The following is a 21,343-nucleotide window of genomic DNA, read 5'->3' as shown; positions in this document are numbered from 1 at the left end:
TCTACTGAGTGTCGATGAACGGAACAGTTCGCCGCGGTGTATGCGTTATAGTTGTGCATCAGAATTAAGCGAACGAGTAATTACGCGTGATGATCGTGACATTGGTCCTCAGCAAATGCCCAAGTTCTCCTCATTCAGATTGTCTTGGACATTGCGAGGAAGCACCTAGGTAGGACTTGTTGATATTCCTCCTTGGCTTTGAGCAAGTGAAATGGATCAATCCTTTGATGGCGGTGTACATTCCACCCTATTTTCCCTAGTTCCTAACGCCGTCTCATTTGCGGATCTGTTGGCATAGAAACACTTCCTAAGATAATTTGAAGAACGGGAGTGAAGACAAGCTTTCGGTCATTCACCGTAAAGTAGATCTGACTCCAAAAATAGACGAGCGTGTGACTCCACCAGTTCCGCACATGAGGGTCTTGCGTTTGTGTTTTATATATCAACACGGCCTTGGTGCGAAAAGCCTTGAAGAATCAGTGTCTTAGTCACGATTCCTGCGGAACGATCCCATTATCAAGGCTAAGAGTGCTCCTTCTAGCTGCATTCAGTGTGAAAAAACCTCAAAGATACGCATTAATCCACATTTCTACGGTCGCGGCACTATTGAGTCGACAGTGATGCTGGAAAAGAAGTCCGCGTCCGGTGTCCACCTGACGCCGAAGGAGATGCAAGTGACCAACCTGTTGCTGAACGAAGACGAAGACCCCGTAGAGGAGGGGGCGGGGGGCGGGAGGCGGGAGGAGACGGCGGACGAGGAGGAAGAGGGGCCGCCAGCAGAGCGACCCCCGAGCGGGTCCAATAAGATGATGGGGAAGCCCAAGTCCAGGAGCGCCTCGGAGGAACCGGAAGCAGCGTCTTCGGCGGCCGCGGACGAGGAAGAGGACCCGGCCGATAAGATAACCTTCAACCCCGGCCCGGACATTCCCATCATCGCTGGTATGCCGGACGCCGAACTTCTGGACGAGGAGCAGACGGCGGACCCCGTGGGCCCTCGCTGCTGCACCGACTTGGTCCCTTATACCGGGGCCCGCGGGCCCTTCTCCCCCTGGAGCCCGGCGGACTCGGAGACGGCCGCTGTGGAATCGGTCCCCGGGGACGTTGTGGGATCCCTCTGCGCCCCCCCGGGAATGGCCTTCTCGGCGGGAAAGTTCCCCCCGCCCCGAACGCCGGCCTCCCTGGCCGCCCTCGAGTTCGAGACCATCTCGCCGAGGCACCTGGCGTCACTCCCGAGGGGAATCGGCGCCTCCAAGGACCTGCCCGACCACCCGGCGCCCAAGATGTCCTTCCCCGGGAACAGCGCCATAGTGGGCTTCCTGGAGCAGAGGAGGTGCAAGTCGCCGGCGACGAAGATTACCGTCGCTCCGCCACCACCGTCAATCCCGGGTGAGCCGATCGGGCGCCTCTTCAGTCCGGTTGGGGACGTGGAGGGGGATCGCCATGGAGGGGGATTGCTCTCCCCCGTCCCCCCGCGGTTGGCCAACGGCGTCCCCCCTCCCCGGACCCACTTCGACCCGTGCGCCTCGCCCGTGTCCCCGTACATTTCGCCCGGCATCTCTCCGTTCTCTCGGGCGGTGGCGGGGGGAGGGGGCGGGCTGTTCCCGCGCCTCCAGATGGGCGGCTCCTCCTCCTCTCACCCCCCCTCCGCCGGATCGTCGCGCTGCCCGGACGCCGAGTCGGCGGCCGCCACTCCGATGGAGGGCTCCGTGCCGGGATCGACGGCTGAACTGGACGCGGGAGGTGACGGCGGCGTCGCGGGTCCCTCGCCTCCCCAGCTGGGCAGGAAGGTGAACTCCTTCGTGTGGTTCGAGGATGAGGGGGTCGGTGGTGCCGGGAGCAGCGAGAGGATGAACCAGGCTCCGGGGTCTCCACGTGGAACTGAGAATGCCACCGGTGAGTGCATAAACACCCTTGTGTCTTGTATTCCTTTTATAGATTAGAACGATCAAGGCGCACCGTGGAGAATATTTATTTACTTAATTGATGATAGCCTCGGTAATTGACTGCTGTTTAAAAAGTGATAAATGCAATCCAATCGTGAATGAGTGATAATCCTTACATATCCTCCTCCCCTGTATTGACAGTAGACTTCTAGCAGACTGCCATATTTGCCGTAGCTGAGATTATTTCATGCTTCCCACAGACAATGAATGACCTGTAAATAATTTTTGCGTTGAAAATGTGCAAAGAGTTTTTTAAACCGTGGTGCAATTTGCCACGAAGGCTGATCATATTCGTTACGATTATATTCGTTATCAATTCGATTTCATTATACCATGCAGTTTTTTAAGGCACTTTCCTCCGGTCGCTGTTTTTGGCGTCAATCTCTTACATTGAGTTTTACACTCTGGGTAGAATTTTTCTCTGTAGGATTCTGATGTGCGAATTCTTTCAAGTGTTGCTTTTAAGTCCACTTTGAATTTCTATAAGAAATCGCAAACATTTCCAATGCCTGTGGCAAACACGTGATGGCAAACTTGTTTGTATAACTGTGTTTTATGTAAATATTAAATGAGCGATGAAAAATGCGTTTTCTTATGATTTCTCGAAGTTTCTAATTTATCAGTTTTATCCTTCCATCGGACAAACCAGAGTACTCTATTTTTTTACAACTCTCAAACTTTCGTAAATATTTAAATGCTCCCCGCCCATTGCAGTAATCATGGACGTAATAAGTTTTTGAACTCTTTAAAAGCATATCTTGTAATATGAAGCCGGCGAACAAATGCGAAAGCGAATACATTGATATCTTCTGAATAAAATAGGAGGAGGACCTTGTCGGGTGATCTTTAGGTTGGACCATGGACCTCGGGCTTCTGTCCACCTTTCCTCCAAAACTTAGCTCACTGAAAAATACCCGCCTATATCCAGTGGCGCAAACGGTCACAGACGACTCCGCTCCCCCCTGTAAAAACTATTACAAACGTGGTTCAATTTGGGAAAGTGCACGCATCTTTTTACCTAATGGTCGGCGGGCTATCCCGTGACGAGATGATCCAGAGAAGATGAAAGGATGCTTCGCATCTTTCGAAAAGTTACAAAAATATCTCTTAATAAGATCAAGGTTGGAATGCACGATGTTGTTTCTCCACTGGCCTCGTCCATCATGCGCGACAGATTTGGACTTCTTCCGTTTGACGTCTCATATTTCGCACGATGATCATTGAATTGAAATTAAATGATTGACCAGAACGTTTATATCGCTCGTTCATTCCTTCCAATCAATTCGTGCCCATAATAATTTACGCAAATGTCACAGGAACAACGTATCATAGCCTCTCATTTTTAACTCTATAACTTCGCCACCGTCGACAGCTTTTTGCCAATGGACCATGACCTACTAAATAAATCTTGGTTATATGAGTCTGATAAATAAGGTCACATGGGGTGATTCGCGCTTCTGCTCCATTCCGCATGATTCCGGTTCGGGCCGATTCGCTTGAATAAATTTCCATAAAGAGAGGTTCCTTTGGTGGGATTAATGCTGCTTTGTCCTATTTTTTTCGAGTCGTACGATTAGATGCCGTGAACAAAAATACTCGCAGAGAATAGTTATTTCGTTGGGATATGTGAGAATTGAAATAACCATAATGGAGAGTAGTAGTAGTATTAAAATATATCAAATGTTAACATATGGGAAATGTTTGATTTTATGAAAGATTTCTCTAAGTATGTGAAAGATCAATCCGTAATCCCGAAGTTCAGCCTGAGTTGATGCTGTGTTTATTATGTTTGGAGGTTAACCTCGTTGGATGGCTTGGACACAATAGTTGCCATAACAGTGTTCATTGGATGTGATAACCTTTGGCATCTCCTTATAGTTTCAGAGCCGTATAATGCTGTTGATATGAAAAGATCAGTCATTATATTTTAAGTCAAAGTACGTGTGTTTGCGGTTTGCCACTGAGTGTACGTTTTCGCCCATCTTTTGAAATGTACTTACGCAGCCGAACAAATTCCCCGTAAAAGTTATACTACGTACACAGCCACACCTGCCTGGCGGGTTGCATAAACCAACTCTTGAACAACTTCCCTCCCGCCGCTCCAGTGTTCCGCTCGTCTTATTTTAAACCTGATGAATGCGTTAATTACCATTCATGCCGAGGTAATATTAAATACAGCAATAAGGGATCACTATGAATTAATTTCTACCAATACGGGTGAATGAACCATCTTTTAAACTCCATTCCTTGTTGCATATGGACGTTTCTCTGACTGACATTGGTTTCAATAAATCGAGGAGGTCGGTTAAGCATCACAAACGTCTTGAAAAGGTAGAAATACTCGGAATTTCTCGCCGACGCTCTGGTGCAGCGAAGGTGGTCCTTGTTGGTCTCCCCCCTCACTCCAAAACTTAAGGCCAAGTGAAGGGTAATGAGTCATATTTTCCGTTTCATTTCCAATTGGCAATGATGGTATGTGCTTCAGTTATATTCCCGTGGAAAAAAAGAACTATCAATTACGATGTTTTGAATGAACTAAACTTTAAAATGACATGCATGAGTTTCTGCCGGGGATGCATGATAAATAATTCACATTCTGGTGATACTTCGGAGCGAATGATATAATCGCGTTGTGAGGTTATTCAGAGTTTAGACGGGAAGTGAGCGATCAAAAAAATTTCGATGGTCATGATCAAAGGTCAAGCAGATGATGATATTCGCTTATGATCAGCAAGGAATTCATAAAAACCGATGTGAGTTGATCACTCGGAAGGCACTCATTGTGCACGACAGTGCTCGTCCGGGAACTTGGGGAAATTTGTGACTAATTTGATCGGTACGAGTGGGAGGCATTATTTTACCCAATTTAGTATGAGTATTTTTGAGTACCCTGCAAGCCACCGCTAGGGTGTGTGGCGGGAGTTGAATACATACGAGACAATTCTAACCCTGATATGTTTTCTTCCAAGCGCGTTCGCACAACGTTATTCTGTTCCCTTATCAGTCTTGGGAAAAATGGCATCTTAAATCTTTTCTACACTTAATCTCTCTAACTTTACTAGAACGATCTCGCCTACCGTAGTACGATGAGGGATAATAACACAATTTCAACAACCTTTCTGAAGAGAAATCCTTCTAATGTATGCTAGAAATTTAATCTGTAATTTAACCTTCGCTCCGTGAGTGATTCTCAACTCTTAATTTTGATACGCTACAAAGTTAATCATGATAACGTTTTACAAATATAGCTCTCCTTCGGTACCCGCAATCCAATTCGCCAATTAATCCAACTTCATGAGAACCCCAAAAACTAGCAGCACATTATACATGTGGCTTAACCAGCGAAAGATGAATATACTCTTTAATCTTTTCATTACATTTCCCCAATACTCCTCTGATAAATCCTATTTTTTTGTTAACTTATACACATGCTCCTCGTATATGTTTCACCCAGGAGAGGTTATGTATGAGGGTAACGCCTAATATTTAATCGAGTTTACATGTTCCTGATACAGTTGGCGTTCGGGAGAGAATTGCTCTTTTCCCAGACAAATTCATCAGTACGCACTTTTTTAAAGTTTAAATCTAATTTCCAAGTGTCGTGCTAGCGCTTTATAGCCATTAGTCCACCCGCCAAAACTATTTTATCCTCAGGATTACGGATTCCTTGTAAACCACTGCATCGTCTGCAAATCATACAGTCTAGACAGGAGTCCAACAAATTTCGACTTGTTCCAAGAGTAAAAGGAGCCCACTTGTGGACAGCGTTTTTCCACCTAGGGAGCCTAGAAAGAGCCGTGATAACCTGCCGCATTCAAAATCTAAAAAACAATCGTAATGTTGTAATAATCACTGGTTCAGAAAATCTCCCACGACTTAGAGAATCTGTCATTCAGTTGCAGGGGAACTCCACTGTAGGAATATAAAGAGATATTGTTTAAAATATAATATGCGCGTGATTAAAAAAATAGTGTGGATTATTTATGAAAAACTCCCTCGTATGTCTTGATAAATATAATTTGAATTTGTTCAAAATTGGCTGGATTAAGTTTTTTGACCGAATGTACTAATTGCTACAAACGTTTGCATTACAATTCTATTATTTTATTGAAGGAATTATTGCGGTAATTTTTTTATTTACTTCTGTAAACTATTGCTTCATTGATTAAACTATTTCATGGACTTCCGAATGCTGAAGTAACTGTTAATGATTTTTTTTTAAATTTCTTATTCTGCCGTGGATAAAATTTTCGAACAGCGGTCAATTACTGTGGCCTAGTTAAAACCAGAAAAAAAGAAGGATCAAAGCCGAATGAGACGGATTCGTTTCGTTTTTTATCTTACTTCGCATCATATAACCAAAGATCCGCTCTGAGATTACTTAGACCCCCAGTTTATTTCTCTTTTTTACAACACTTATCCCTAAGGTATAGTGCCATTTTTGAGGACCCTTTGTGTTGCTTCCACCGGATTCATACGAGGGAGTATTGCAAACTTTTAATTATTACTGAAATATATTCGGGATGGAAACTTAATTTTAATTTGTTATTCTTAACACTTCACTTAAGACTACGTCACCATTTGAAAATTCATTTTCCACCTCACAACTGTGTGATATGAAGGGCTATCTTTTCCAAAAGTAGCTTTTATTTTATCGTGAATTTTCCGGACAATGTAACTTTTCAATTGAAGGTACTTAGTCTTACTGCGAACCTCCATTCTCTCCATACTGCGAATTATTGCAATTTACATCTTCCTGAAATAAAATTAATCAACATAAATAGTTGTAATTTACAACATATGTGTGTAAGGATCAATTAATATGCAAGATAAATTTTATCGTGATATCCCGGTTACTTCGCAGTAATATTTACGTAAAAAAATACCCCCACTTATGTATTCGAGAACCCGTGGCTGAATATGTGAAAAGAATTAATGTACAGTGAAATTCAAGAGCTGTATTCCGATGTTCTACGTTTATATTAAAATATGTGTGTTGAGATACTCTCCAATGATAGGTATTTATTTACCCCATGCGGAAACTGGGGTAAAACTCGACTGCATAACCGTCTGTCACAGTAACAGCGATCGCGTCTTTGTTGTAAAACATCTGGGGATAGGAAACTATTGTTATCAATTCCAATCAGAAATATTTCACAATTGAATTCCACATGCAATGAATGAAGCTGTACAAATACTTGTATAATTCAAATGAATTGCAGTCTATTCCTCGATCTGTTTGCGTAATATTTATTCTCGCGTCGCTAACCCCTCAATCAGACACTTACTGTACGCGATAATTGGGAAAGGAATACCCTGTTTATAATAACTCATTTCTGACAAATTAAAGGCATTTTGAAAATGGATTTCTGAAACTTGCAATTATCCATAGCCACCTGGAGCGCCAAATGAGAGGAAAAAAATGGGAATATTAAAAAAAAAAACTTTGGTGCTGGTCTCAAAAGTGTTCGCACGTTTTCATAATAAGTTGATGAATTGGCCTGAATTAAGTGAAACAGTGGCATTGAATCCCCGTGACCTCCTCTGCCATTATTGGCCGAAAGCACGCGCTGACAGCGAGATAGTTTACGTTACCCTTCGGAGTGACCTGATCGTGGACGTAGCGATTGCGTGCTTTGTGGCGGCGCATGAATATAGTTTCTTTTCTTTAATGGGGTGAATCGGTCGTTTGAATCGTCCATGACCAACTAAAGTGTAATCACTCGTAATTCGCCATAGTGACTCCATGGCTCTCTCTCTCTCTTATCGCCTTGCGAATCCGAGATAAACCCTCATTTGCCTGCTTTAGTGACTTACGTTATTGTTGCTCGGAAATAGTTTCAGACAAAACATCTGAGAGTGACATATTGAAATGTAATGAAATAATTGACTTTGTAATTCCACACACTTTATTTTAAAAAACACGACCCAGGTTTCAACGTTGAACGTCATCATCAGGTGGTCCTCATAGAAGCACGCTGGCTATATATACCTTCTGATCATAGGAGGGGGGTTGGTCAGAGAGGGAGGTTGGAGGGGTAAAAAGGTTACAATGTAGCTGGGAAGAAAAGAGAATTACATTTTTGATTTAGAAGAGTGGTAGGTCTAGGAGTGGGGAGTGGGAGGGATACAAAATTTCGTTGGCAAGATCATCTTTCCAACGGACACATTTCAAAATTTCTAACTGCTCCAAAGCATCGAGCCTTTGACATTTTTCTTCAAAATAAATAATTTTTGTCACAAAGTCACTGTTGTGGCCACTTTCGATGAGGTGCTTTGCCAAGAGGGATGTTATGTTCTTATTTTTTACACATGTTTGGTGTTCTTTAATCATTTCTTTAAATTTCCGTCCTGTTTGCCCAATATACAAAACCTGTACCTGTAAAAACCTGTAAAAATACCTGTACGTTTGCTACAATTTGAGCTCTTTAACTCATACGCTCCACTCTTCTCGTTTTTGGGGACTTTGTCTTTAGTGTGAGAGATTAGCTTTGTCTTTAGTGTGAGAGGTTCTTAAGGCTTCTGTTTTTTAAAATAAAGTGTGTGGAATTACAAAGTCAATTATTTCATTACATTTCAATATGTTATGCAAATTCCATAAAGTTACGCCTGAGACAACAAATCTGAGAGTGAATTCTGCATTGTAAACCCATTTTATTATCCCTGTACCCCATGCTACACACTTGAAATGGCAGTTGTTTATAACCAGTGACTATTGTTGGAAAATTTCATCAAATGAGAGAATATTTTAAAATGCAAAAAGACCCAACATGGCGCTATTCGTGTCCATAATGCATGAAATCGTTCTTTATATTCAAGATCAAATGTTCGGGGTGATAATTTTTTGCTTGGCTGCATCGGTGCCCAAGGTTATTCATCGCCGTGAGAAAGGCTTCCATGAAAAAGAAATTACCTTCTTCCCCTGCTTATCATACGTTACCTTATCTTATGTTACGAGGGTAAAAATAGACGCCAAACAAGGAGGGTAATGTTAAAATTGTCTTAAAGTCGTAGGAGGCGCAGGAAAATATTTTTGAAAGCAATCCATAATATCCAAAATTACGTCAAAGCGACGTTTATACGAAATCCTTTTATTGCATTTTGGATCTTATTTTCTGAAGTAACACAATTATTGGTTATTTCAGTGCTTAAAAAATTAGGTATCAAAATTAAAACTAACTGGAAAAATGAATTCTTGAAGTTTGGATTACTATGATCTTACAACACATTCAACCATGATTATCTTTCGTGACCAGTTTTCACAGACTTAGACAGATTCGAGTTCGACTCTCGCATTCCTTTTTTAAAAAAAATTAGGAGCATCACTTAGACCTTGTATCATAGGCAGATTACATTTCTGAGAGCAGTATTTAATTGGGGTAATTAAAATATTTCAGACACGACTCTAACTATAAGACTTATCTTGATTGGTAATTAGATAAAGTCCTCCAATTAAATTCATACGGTGAGAATTAAAATTGGACTCCGGGGTGCTCTTCCTTTTTCCTCAACTAAGAAGGAAGGCTTTTCAGGATGAGTTTTTAAGTTGATTTGAGCTGTATCCTGGAAGAAGATATTTTGGGTGTTTGCTGAAAACGGGTCGAGAGAGGATGTACAATATGTAGGGTGATAGTGGAAGTCCACCGTTACAATATTTATATATATTTGCTCGTTCTTCCAGAATAGACCGAGATCTTTATTCAGCATGTCAAAAAATCTGTTGGTCATGCTGGCATAAGTTTTGCTGTATTTTTGATAGACGCACTACGTTTACATCACCATGTGTTTTTTCATTTAGAAGAAATGAACAATTGGTCTGGCCTGGAATATTCACGGTAAACCACTAATGGTTGAGTTGGCCAATTAAAAAGTTGAACATTTCTAATTCTTAAGCGTAGCAATATTCATGCTTATTCCATTTAAAGCATTTTTGCATCGATAATATTGTAAGGAACAAATAGGTAACATGTTTGAAAAAGTTTTCCAAAAATCGGCTCTACCAAATGCATTTTAAATCTCTGGTATAGCTAGTAGCCCAGTTTTAAAAGCGGCCTAAATATTTCGTAAAGATTGCTTCCCATTGATTAATCATCTGATCAGATTAATCGCCGTATTTAAATCGAGATGAATTAGTTTAGTTTTGGGATCTACCATTTAATTTTATGTGATATCCGAGGCTTATTCAGTTTTACCTTGCATATATTTCCACCTTGACCTTAATGGCCTGTTTGCTGTTTGGCAATAGTGACAATTATCCTTACGTCTCCGATCAAAGGTTCCATGTAAACAGCTATTATCCACCTGCGAGTAATTTTTCATTTAATTGTATTTGCACTTCGTAATTCATAGAATATTTCTTCCGGCAGTCCATTGAAATTTCACAATGTGCATTGTCTGACGGGAGAATTTTTTTAAATGAAAGAGTTTTCCGTTCAGCAAGAAACACCTGCAAACGCACGCATTTACTCGCCGGTATTTTCCAAGGCCTGTTCAATGCTTACACAGCTTTATCTTGCGGCATTTTTTCTCTCAGTCCATAGTTATCCTTGCATCAAATTCCTGTGAAACGTGCCCTGTCGTCAGGGAATTATTTAACAAAAATCGATGTGGATAAGAATTGTGTCATTCCTGAGAATTGCAGGAAAAAAACGATGGGATGGTTTCTGTTACTTTGTCTTGGAAACACATTAATTGTTATATTTCCATGCCGAAGAAGTGGAGTGACGTGGAAAGAGAAACCAATCTGCTTCTTCCTGACGCTAAAACAGAAATGGTCCTCTGTTGTAGGAATTTGATTTTATCGTCGTGGATTCCTTTGGTCAATGATTTACTCTTTTTCAGTTATTATAAATTTGATATTTCAGTTATTATAAAATAAGCTTTGGATGGGCACTGACTGAACACCTCTAAATTTCTAAGCCTCGCCTAGCAAGACAAAACCTGACACCCCACATTAAAATCGCCAATGAAAATACTGTGTTCAGTTGATGGTACACACTTTAATTGCAAAATGTTATTCAAAGAAATTCCGTAGCATGATCGGCGTGCAGTTTATCAGGTAACGAGTGAAATTTTGTCCATTGACTTCATATTTTTGCCAAGGTTTTTCTGTTCGGCTCCTCTAGCCGAAGACGATGAAGTGCAAAATTTTACATCAATCTTTTTTCTCTATTTTTCCAACGATTCTTTCGTGGGAAACAAATATAGAAAAGTTCCCAAGTATAAATATTGCTCATGTTCAACAGTGGATGTATCATATGGGGGATTTTACACCGTTGATGATCGAATCTCCTTACTTGCCGAGGAAAAGAAATGAATGAATGAAAAAATAAATGGAATAATACTGGAATAATATCGATGGGGCTAAAAGAGTACACTGAGTAATTTAGTAGCTTTTTTATCCATTCATTTTAATTCAAAGTGGTAATTATGTGAGGTGACCGGCAGCCGAGTTCGTTGGCACCAGCACAGATCAGTGAGAGCGTTGACTGCAAGCAAGGTTTTTCGGTGACTGAAGAAGAGAATGGAATAAAACAAATATTTATTATTGCTCTGGGGCAATATTCCCTGAGAAATCAATAGGATAACTAATAGTATCAACGTAAACATTTAGTCTCGTGTATGAAAAAATTAAAAGTTTAAATATACTGCTAATATTTATTTAGCATTCACCGAAAGTTAATTTTTATCCGGTGAAGGAAAAGGGAGGAGAGAAACGTTGTTTCTCTTCCGGCGTTTTTACATATTTAAGAATTCGCTCTGATTACCAACTGTTGGGAACTCAATTTTTGCTCTGTCCGGCAATCTGTGGAGAACAAGTTTTTTTCACGTGTCTCTGCGGCAGTAGTATCTATGTAATTAATATTTTGGATCTTCAGTTTGCTCCCTTAAACCCGAAAGGGCAAACTGGTAGCATTAATTTCCCCGTTTTTTTTTTAAGTTCGACAGTACATGATTAAATATCAGTCAACAACGCCACAGAAGGATCATTGAGTTGTTTTTTTTTATGAAGGTGAAATTCTGACGTTCCATAATTTGAAACCATGCCTTTAGAAGATTGGTTTAATAAGTAGCTTTCAAAATCTCCCTCGGAGAAATTTTGGCCTGCTCGATACCTTACAACTGGGACACGAAAGAGTGAGGTTAAGGAAATATTTATAACTGTGTTGCCGCCCAAAGAGGTATCGATTGCGAAATGCCGTTTGGCGCACTCCAGGCTTTAGGATTTTCCACGGTCGCTCCCTTCTCAAGAGAAGCCGATCGCAAGTTCTTTTTTTCATTTGCATCCAGCAGGTATATAAGTTGCTTCCTTTGAGGGATTTTTTTTTAAGACTGAAGAGTTTGAAAAACATCCTGACGTTATTATTTATTCTCGTGGAAATTTGGACGCTATCCTACGGCTTAAGGTGGTTTTCATCTCTTGACAAATGAGATTAGTTCAAGTTTTTAGGCTGGGATTTAAAATTTAAAACAAGATTCCGTCGGTTCTTACTCAATGAAAGCTTGAAAGTTAGGACTCCTCCACCTCCACCGAAATTCTTCAGAAGTTGTTCCTAAATAAACGGGCGGAACTTGTGCTTTTTATCAGTCCCATATTTCTCATTCTCGGGAATTCTCTAGTGATAGCATATTCCAGAAAAATAATAACTTATTTTTTTCTTCTTCAATGATTTCCTTTACGCTTCCCGTAGCATTCATTCCACTTAAGATTGGAAATTATTTGAGATCTTCGTAGAAAATTTAGGAAGGATAATGTGTAGATGAGGTATGATACGCCGGTTTGGCATCCTTGCTATATCGATTTGAAAGCAGAGACATTACATTTATGAGGCAGTTAGTACGGAGCTCAGAGGCCAATCAATTGTGTAGTATGGATGTGTGTGAGGTCAGTGAGAATATCTATTGCCATATTCTATCAAGTTGCCTTTTTAGTTTTTGAACAGTTAAGTACTCTTATGTTTTTCATGCTAAAAGCTGATCTTATTTTACAAACCGTACTTGACAAAAGATTTATAACTGTAGGTAAAGGTAACAAGACGCGCAAGGAAATGAGAATTCTTGCTCAAGAATATGTAGATGATCGCAGTAATCAACCCAAAGATTGGCTAAGAATAGTCGAGAGTAAAGCTCATTTATGACGAAACCCAACAGATTGAAAGTTTAACTCATCATGGTAAGGATACCATTTCCTTTCCCTATGCCACCAGTGGTTCCAAATAGATCTGGTACCTAAAGTTTTACGACTTGGGTGAAGCTAACGATGTTCAGAGGCGTCATCCGGAATCGAACCCGGTGGTGCCGGTGGTAACCCGGCGCTCTATTAATCAGAATACCAACTTAACTACTTCATAAAAATAGTTACTCTCGCGAATTAATTTTAATTTTGAGAAATAAATATTCGAGAAGTTCTGTGCCCTGTGTACACTCATTCTTTTATGGGCCATGCGCTACGTGAAGACACGTAGTCAAATAATCTAATGAAATATAAATACTTGTATATGGAGACCGGTTGGTGTCAGCCCCGTCTAAACCTATTGTTTGTCCGGTTTCGAACCCTTTCTCTCTCGATACTTCAATACCGAGTTGTATTTACCCCATATTCCCCAAGTCCTCTTCCTCTTAATGTATCGTATAATTACAATTACTCCTCAGACTTAGTAGCCTACTTGATAATCAGCGGTGAGTATTGAAACCGATTAAGGTGTATCATTAAAAAAGTATGTAAAATAATTGCTAAGTTATTTTTAATAACCACCAAAGTACGCATCACTTCGAAACGTTCACCTTAAATTATCGGTAACGCGCGTCTATCCTGTTGAGGGAACATTCGAGATCATTAGAACTCCCTTTAGAACCTGTCACCATTTCCGTCGTTGTATTTGATGCTTAGCATTTATATTTCATCGTTTGTATTATGGTAGTAATTATGTTTACCTATTTTTTTTAATGCCACATGTGCTTTTATATTAAAAAATATGACCCTGAAGCCGTTCTCGCATGGCTGTGAGATGGCTTCGGGGAGAAAAAAATTGTTCCCTCTATATTACGGACAAGAGTTGTCCAATGAGCGTTAATTCTCCAATCCGGGTTCGGTGTGCTGATTGACAATTCCGGTTTCGTTGCCTTTTCCATCTGTTACTTTTTAAAGCAATGCCGTACGGAATTATTCTCGCCTGTACACGCAAGTTTGAATAATACCGCAGTAGAAAATGTTTGGATGCGTTCCTCACCCCGCAAATCATTGCACAGATTTATTTAACAATGCGTTTCCATCTCTATTTATAAACTCTCTCCAAACACTCACTTTTTAAAACTTTTATTCTAGGGTACTTGAAATGTGAGAGTTGGTAGAGTAAAATTGTATTATATATATATATACACACGAGGGTCATCCGGAAAGTAGTACCCGTTCGTGAAATAAAGACACAAAAGTAAATATTAACAAACATAAAAAAATTTATTTGAAAGAGGATACTTTAAACTACTTCTCAACATAATCTCCAAGCAAATTAAGGCATTTGTCATAACGTGTGACAAGTTTCTGTATTCCTGCTGCATAGTCCTTCGCCGCCAGCTCATTGAGATACGCGAGGGACCCATCTTGCACAAATTTTTGCATAATGCAGATGGTGTTTAACAATTTCATGAACAATTGTTCGAGAAACATTGGGAAAATGCTCACAGATGTCATCAATTGTGACGCGCCGATCGTTCCTCACGAATTCGTCAACTGAGCTCACCAGTTGGTCTGTAATGACAGACGGTCTCTCCGAACGCTCATCGTCGTGTGTGTTCCCCCTCCCCATGTTGAAGTTGCGACACCACCGCCGAACAGACGACTCGTCCATTACATTGTCTCCATACACCTCCTTTAATTGGCGATGAATATCACATGGGCGAACGTTTCTTGCATTGATGAATTTAATCACTGCCCTCACTTCACAACTGGCGGCGTTCTCAATTTTTTTAAACATTGTAAACAATCACAGAAACAACACAGGCAATGCTAGCGTCACGCAACTTGGCTCAGAGAAGGCAGACAAGCCACTGAAGCTATCTGACCTCGTCCAGCGGCTACTCGCGTCGTCAGCACTTCATGCGGCACGAACGGGTACTACTTTCCGGATGACCCTCGTGTGTATATATATATATATATATATATATATATATATATATATATATATATATATATATATATATATATATATAAGTAAATGTATAGGTACAAGTAAGTCCTCTCCAGAGTTCCTGAGTTGAGACTACACTTTTTAGCATTCTTCTCCTTTCAATTATAAAGCAACGCTAGAAGCATTTTGGAAACAAGTTGTAGGAGGCAGATCAATGGTAGCTTCTGTGAGTGGCAGTGACTTAATTAAGGAACCGAAGTAATTAGGCCAATTGGAGGAGACACTGACATTATTTTCATCATATTATCCCTATTTACTTCAGTTTGCTTTCTTTCGTTTCTCTTACGTCTTCATTGTCCTTCACTTTTTCTTACATTCAAATTTCTGCGAGTGAAATTCTGCATATGCAAATGGGAATATTTCAGGAATGCTGACTATTCAGGGTGATATGTGGCGAAAGTAAGCGAGGAATTGAACCACTGTCCTGGATTGACAACGATGACACTAGAGAACTAGGTGCCCAATTTCGTCTTTAAACGCGCAAAAGTGTATCGCTCTGTTTTCATTCCAAAATGTTATTGGTCACCACATAATAGTGGAGAATGGGCATAACGTTTTTGTACATGATTCTTCAGTTTTTCATCAGTTCAGTCGGGATTTCCCGTGGCGGCCAGGCGTTGCGTGGCTTATTGATTCTGCTTTTCGGTTGCGTGCAAGCAGATACTCTTTCTCTCTCTCTCGTAAAAGCGGCCCCACGTGCCAAACGCTTGCCTTCACGCGTGTCGATCGAGAGTGAATGACATATCTGGGTTTAAGGTTGGTTTCGACTGTCATGGAAGTCTGCACGAGGTGCGGCGCCTATTTTCGGCAGTATGCGGCTTTTGACGAAGAGCGCGGTAACGTAGTGCTCGGCTACTGACCGAAGGCACTGAGTTCGATTTCCAGTGACTGTGAACACCATTAGATCCTAACAGCGTGATTTTTCGGGTGTCAGATAATTCTGGGAAACCACTGGTGTGGAAATCGGCATGGCGCGGTGGCTAATGTTCTGGAATTTCTACCAGAGGGCTCAGGTTCGAATCCTAAAGGCATGCTTTTTTCAGTGTAATCCCGATTCCTACTTGAGTGCTTTGTGGAGAGCGCTTTGAGTGAGTACGCCGTCCGTCGGGTGAGACGTTAAACTAAGAACCCCTTGGCGCATTTTGTTAAGAGTACTCGTAGGTTGATGGCGACGCCGGGTTTCTCTCTACCCTTCCTCCATTCCGTCAATATCCCCACCCACTTCTAACCCTAATGGCGCAAATGACCTCAGCTGTTGGTTGTTAATACTAACCGCTGGCGGCACAGGGAAATTAACTGGTCCACATACCCGGAATGTGTGAATTTCACGTATCGTTGGGCTTAGTATTAGATGAACTCTATCCTCACCCATCAAAAAGGATAGCTTTCTGTGGTTTTGTTATTTTGGCGACAGTTGAGTTCATTTTTCGCATCTAGAACATGCGAGTACCTCGTCTTCGACCACGTCCGCTAATTATTTTTTCGTCTTGCCGCTTCCTTCCGCTAACCATTTTCCCTTCTCTCATATTCTGTTTGGTGATTCGACTCTCGTCCGTTTTTTTAATGTATCCAAATAAACGTAGCACAATTTTTTCGTGCCTCTTATCTGTTGTCTCTTCAGTAACGTTCCCATTCTCTGTCAAAGAAGAATTTCAGAGCTCAGTAACAATAATTGACGTAGTGCGATAAGGGTTCATTTTAGTAAATATGTGTATTTTTTGGTCCAAAATAAAATGATGAAATTTTATGCTGGTGCATACCTAAGATTTTTTTAGGATGCACCAACCCTGGTCTCTTTTTGTAAAAAAAACGTATCATTTATTCGGATTACGTCTAGCGTCCTCTCCGTCAGCTCCGATTCAAACAAACGAAAAATCCTAGATCCCAAACGCGAAAGGCTGAACTGAAAGGTGTCAGAGCGGTTATTTTCCCCCGACGCATCGGGAAAATTGTCGCGTTTCATCGACCGGCACGTCAATTTCTTTTTTTCTTGTTTTTAGAAATTTCACGCATAATCGAAAACAACCAGGAACTTCCTGAATGAAACCGCGCGGCGAGCGTTCTGACGGGGGAATGTCATCGGGGTGATGTGGGCGTCTCTCTGTCTCTCTCTCTCTCTCCACCGAAGACATAAACGAACGCGGTCGAAGAGGAAGAAAAAAAAGAAGGAATGGACCTTTTCGTTTTATTTATCCCGCGTTCTTCGCGGTGGCGTGTTGTGGTGTGCCGTCCGTCGGTGGTGACGGGGGAAGGGAGGGTCGGGAGCGAGAGGGGGAGGGGTTGTTTGGGATTCCTCCGGAGTGCGAGGCTCACGCCCCCTCGAGCGAACAGCTGTGCTGCGCTCTCTCCCCCCACCCCCTCCCCTCGCTTACCGACCGCAGCTGTGTGATACCCCTGCCCTCCCCTTCGCTCCTCCCCCGCTCTCCTCTCCTCTCCTTCTCCCCTCCCCTGCAACACTTCCCACTCCCATTTCACCACCGCCGGGGGAGAGATACCTTCGATTCTGAAGGTCATCATTTGGAGAGAAGTAAGTGTCCGCGGTCCTTTTGCTTGAGTACCACCAACCCGCCTCCGTCTACCGTATTTTTCTCTCCTTCGCTCTTCAATTTCCTCCCCTATTCCCTCCCTCTCCCTCCCTCTCCCTCCCTCTCCCTCCCTCTCCCTCCCTCTCCCTCCCTCTCCCTCCCTCTCCCTCCCTCTCCCTCCCTCTCCCTCCCTCTCCCTCCCTCTCCCTCCCTCTCCCTCCCTCTCCCTCCCTCTCCCTCCCTCTCCCTCCCTCTCCCTCCCTCTCCCTCCCTCTCCCTCCCTCTCCCTCCCTATCCCTCCCTCTCCCTCCCTCTCCCTCCCTCTCCCTCCCTCTCCCTCCCTCTCCCTCCCTCTCCCTCCCTCTCCCTCCCTCTCCTTCTCCCTCTCCTTCTCCCTCCCTCTCCTTCTCCCTCCCTCTCCTTCTCCCCTCCGTCTTCATTCCCCCTTTTGTTTTTCTCCTGCTCCTTCCGCCTCCAACCAACAGCAAGTCCTTCCCCATCTCTCCGACACCGATACACCCCCTTCCTTTGTCCTCAAAATGAACGGAAGCGTTTCCAACGTCAACTTGTCCGGAGCCAGGATGGAAAATTCTTTGGCAATACATTTTTAGACTCTTCCGCGCCGCGTGTGCCTTCGCCGAGCCCAAGAGCGGCCGCCGCTCTCCCGACCGTCCCGCTCTCGCCGCCGTCGTCGCCGCGAAACTCACCGCGTGTGGCGTACGCTGAGGGAGGCTGAGCGAGGGTGAACAGAGCGGCCGTCAACCGCCGTGGCATCTTTTTGGCGAGGGGTGGAGGGCAGGGTCGTCAAGTGCGCCTGGCAGAGAGCGCTCCGAACGGGGAGGGATTATTGTTTTTCGTAAAGAATATTGTTTTTGACGTCGTGGATCTTTTCCTCCAGTACAATGAAGAAAATATCTTTTCCTTCCCTCGCGATGAAATCAGGCATTTGAAATAAAAAGATAAAACATCCGTGTCCTAATTTTCCTTGCGTGAACGGAAATCACGATTGCGGTTTCCCCTTCTTAACCCCACTTCGCTTGAACTGTGAGCGTAAAAGTTTCTTTCGTGAATTTCGACATTTTTCCTGGAACTGAGAATGAGCTTGAGCCAAGACTTGAGTCTTTCATTAAATTTTACTATGCATGCGCTTGCTATTGCGTCAGTCATACTTCTGCGTACCTCCCCTTAACTATTTTGAATGGGTTGGTAATCATTGCCAGACTCGAGCCGGAGAGATGAGAAAGATCAACCCTGCGTAGCCATAGACCGCCTTTAGAGGAAACGCTGGAGGTAGAGATAACAGGGGTTCTTCAGAAACCCCTGTTCCTTTCACCGAAACCCCTGGCCAGAAGTGAATCTAGTCTCTTGAGGTGGTAAACCTCCAGAATTTCCGTTGACCTTATAATAATTACGTTCACGACAACCTTCGAGTCTCTCATGGCCGTCACTGTAGGAAATAATTCCCACCCAGAGGGCTCGGGTTCAAATCCCGGTGGTGTTGAATATTTTTCAGATGTATCTCGATCCCTGCTTGAGGTGCTTTGTGGAGAGCACTTTAAGTTAGTACGCCGTCCGTCGGATGGGACGTTAAGCTGTGCACCCCTTGGCGCCTTTCGTAAAGAGTAGGCTATTGCCGACGCTGGGTTTCTATCCACCCTTTATCCTTTCCTGTCCATCCCCTATGGCGCAAATGACCTCAGCAGTCGTTCGCCTCTCCTAAATACTATTACTACTGTAGGGAATAAATATAACGGAAAATATTTGTTAGTCCTGCAGTTTGACTCCGGGTGATACGAATATTCGCAGTCTCCTCCGGAAACGATGCTGCTCGAGCAGAGCCAATCGCCGGAGAAATTGTAAACACAATTTCATGCAAAAATCAAAACAAATGTTTTTTAATGCGGTACTTTGCGTGATTTCATTTTTTGCACTCGCTTTTCGTTTAGTGTTGCAAAATATTGAAGTATATTAGCCCCTTCATTTCCAGTCACTCTTAGAACCATTCCCTGAAACAAGTGGTGCTTGCAAAAAATTCTATGAAATATACTAAGAGGAAAAATCCCGAAATACGCTTGCAATAACAGTTATATTATCGTTCCTCCGCTCACTCAGCATCCACGTCAAGTACTGTAAGCAGAGCGAGTTCCCAATGCTGAGAGCATACACGATCATCTATTTTTGCTCCGAGAAATGCTTTCTGTTCCCCTGCATTGATGTGGTTTAATTTCATCTCTTATACCTAAGAGTGGATGAGAAACAGCAGTAGGTGCGGTATACGATACCGACTGTGAACCTGCCGCTCCTTAAAGAATCTTCAACATTGCTTTAGACGTATGGCGTAATCAAGTGTACAATTAAGTGAAGCCGAGCTAATCAAGCAAATCACGAATTGATTTCGCATTCATTGTTTTCGTGGGAAGGTGTATTTACCATAATTTGTGAAGTATAATAAAAATAAAATAATAATAATTGTGTGACTAAAAAAAATAAAAATAATTGTGCGACTATTTGCTTGCGGAAAGAACCGTCCACAAATATTTTCTTCATTTCCCATTTAAATTACATGCCCATTGTCGTCTCGCTAAATTGGATTAACAGCGGGAAGGAACATCTCGTCAATTTTTAATATATTTTGATGATTTTTTTTAAAATTCAGGCGGTCAAGCCTCTAGATTTTATTTTCAGATAAAATCAGTCTGGCCATCTAACCATACGTATGATGAATGGAAATGGAGATGGGGAAAAAATTTAGGTAATGACTGTACGTAACTGATTCGGACTGAGGCTAAATTACTCCGTGAATGCGTGTCATTGTACGCGGTGGGAATGATTCTGGAAATGATGGGTGTCTCAAGCTCATTTGTGGATATGGGGGCAAACACGATATCAATCTTCTTCTCAGAAACTTGATCTCAACTAGTCTACGAGAAATTTACAATAGGTCGCAATGGCATAAAGAAATATTTCGAATCTGAGTAAAAATGTGCCCGAAAATGTCTGTTATTGATCACAATCGGTTGAAAAATCCCTTTATATCGTTTCATTCGCGTGGATTTATTTCACTTCTATTCGTGTGCGAACCTGTCGAAGCTTTGAGCGACGTGTTTACTACTTTCCAACGGGCAGAACTCTAACCATCCAACCCCTAGCGTGACGCATGCGGTTCATTCTCTCCCGGGTGCGTACGGAACCCTTGGATTATTTGTTCATGAGTTCTTCCGCATGATAACCGACGCAGAATTCCTCGAATTTTACACGCTTAGTAAAAGTTACTGTTTCCTTCGATTTTGCTCGTCAAGTTGATAGGACAGGCTTCCCGATCAAATGTGTGGGCAGATCCAAAGTGTAGTTTCTATTTCATTGCATCTATTCCACTAAAAAAATGAAACCCATTCCTCTTCTGAGTAATGAAGTATTTCACATCACGGAAACCAGAAGGCGAACGACTCTCATATATAATAAATCTAAGATATAGTCATCGACGTAATTATTCATTACCATCATTCGTTTCTGAAGTCAATATTTCGAACAATACACAATTTAATGCGTTCCATAAAAGCGGTTTATCACTGACCTCTTTTCGCGAACTTTGTTTTACCGCTCCATTTCATCGCCACTAAATAAATTGATTGATTTTATTTTGTAAAAATTTATTCTAATTCATAATATTTTTCTGAATGTGTTAAAG

The 21,343-nt window shown here is 42.2% G+C and overlaps 1 protein-coding gene across 1 annotated transcript in view; it reads left to right on the top strand.

Moving 5' to 3' along the window:
- The first annotated feature begins 777 nt into the window (after positions 1–777).
- LOC139690996 (uncharacterized) overlaps positions 778–21,343 on the top strand; it is a 52,435-nt gene continuing 31,869 nt past the window's right edge. Inside the window, exon 1 of the mRNA XM_071588695.1 lies at positions 778–1,893. Coding sequence (XP_071444796.1) covers positions 807–1,893 — 1,087 coding nt within the window. The 5' untranslated portion in view covers positions 778–806. The remainder of the gene's footprint in view (positions 1,894–21,343) is intronic.

Source organism: Hetaerina americana, unplaced genomic scaffold (genome assembly GCF_022747635.1).
Source record: "Hetaerina americana unplaced genomic scaffold, ioHetAmer1.1.p SCAF_3, whole genome shotgun sequence".
Taxonomy (NCBI): Eukaryota; Metazoa; Arthropoda; class Insecta; order Odonata; family Calopterygidae; genus Hetaerina; species Hetaerina americana.
Note: the sequence above shows the minus strand (reverse complement) of the source record. Positions and strands in the feature narration are given on the sequence as shown.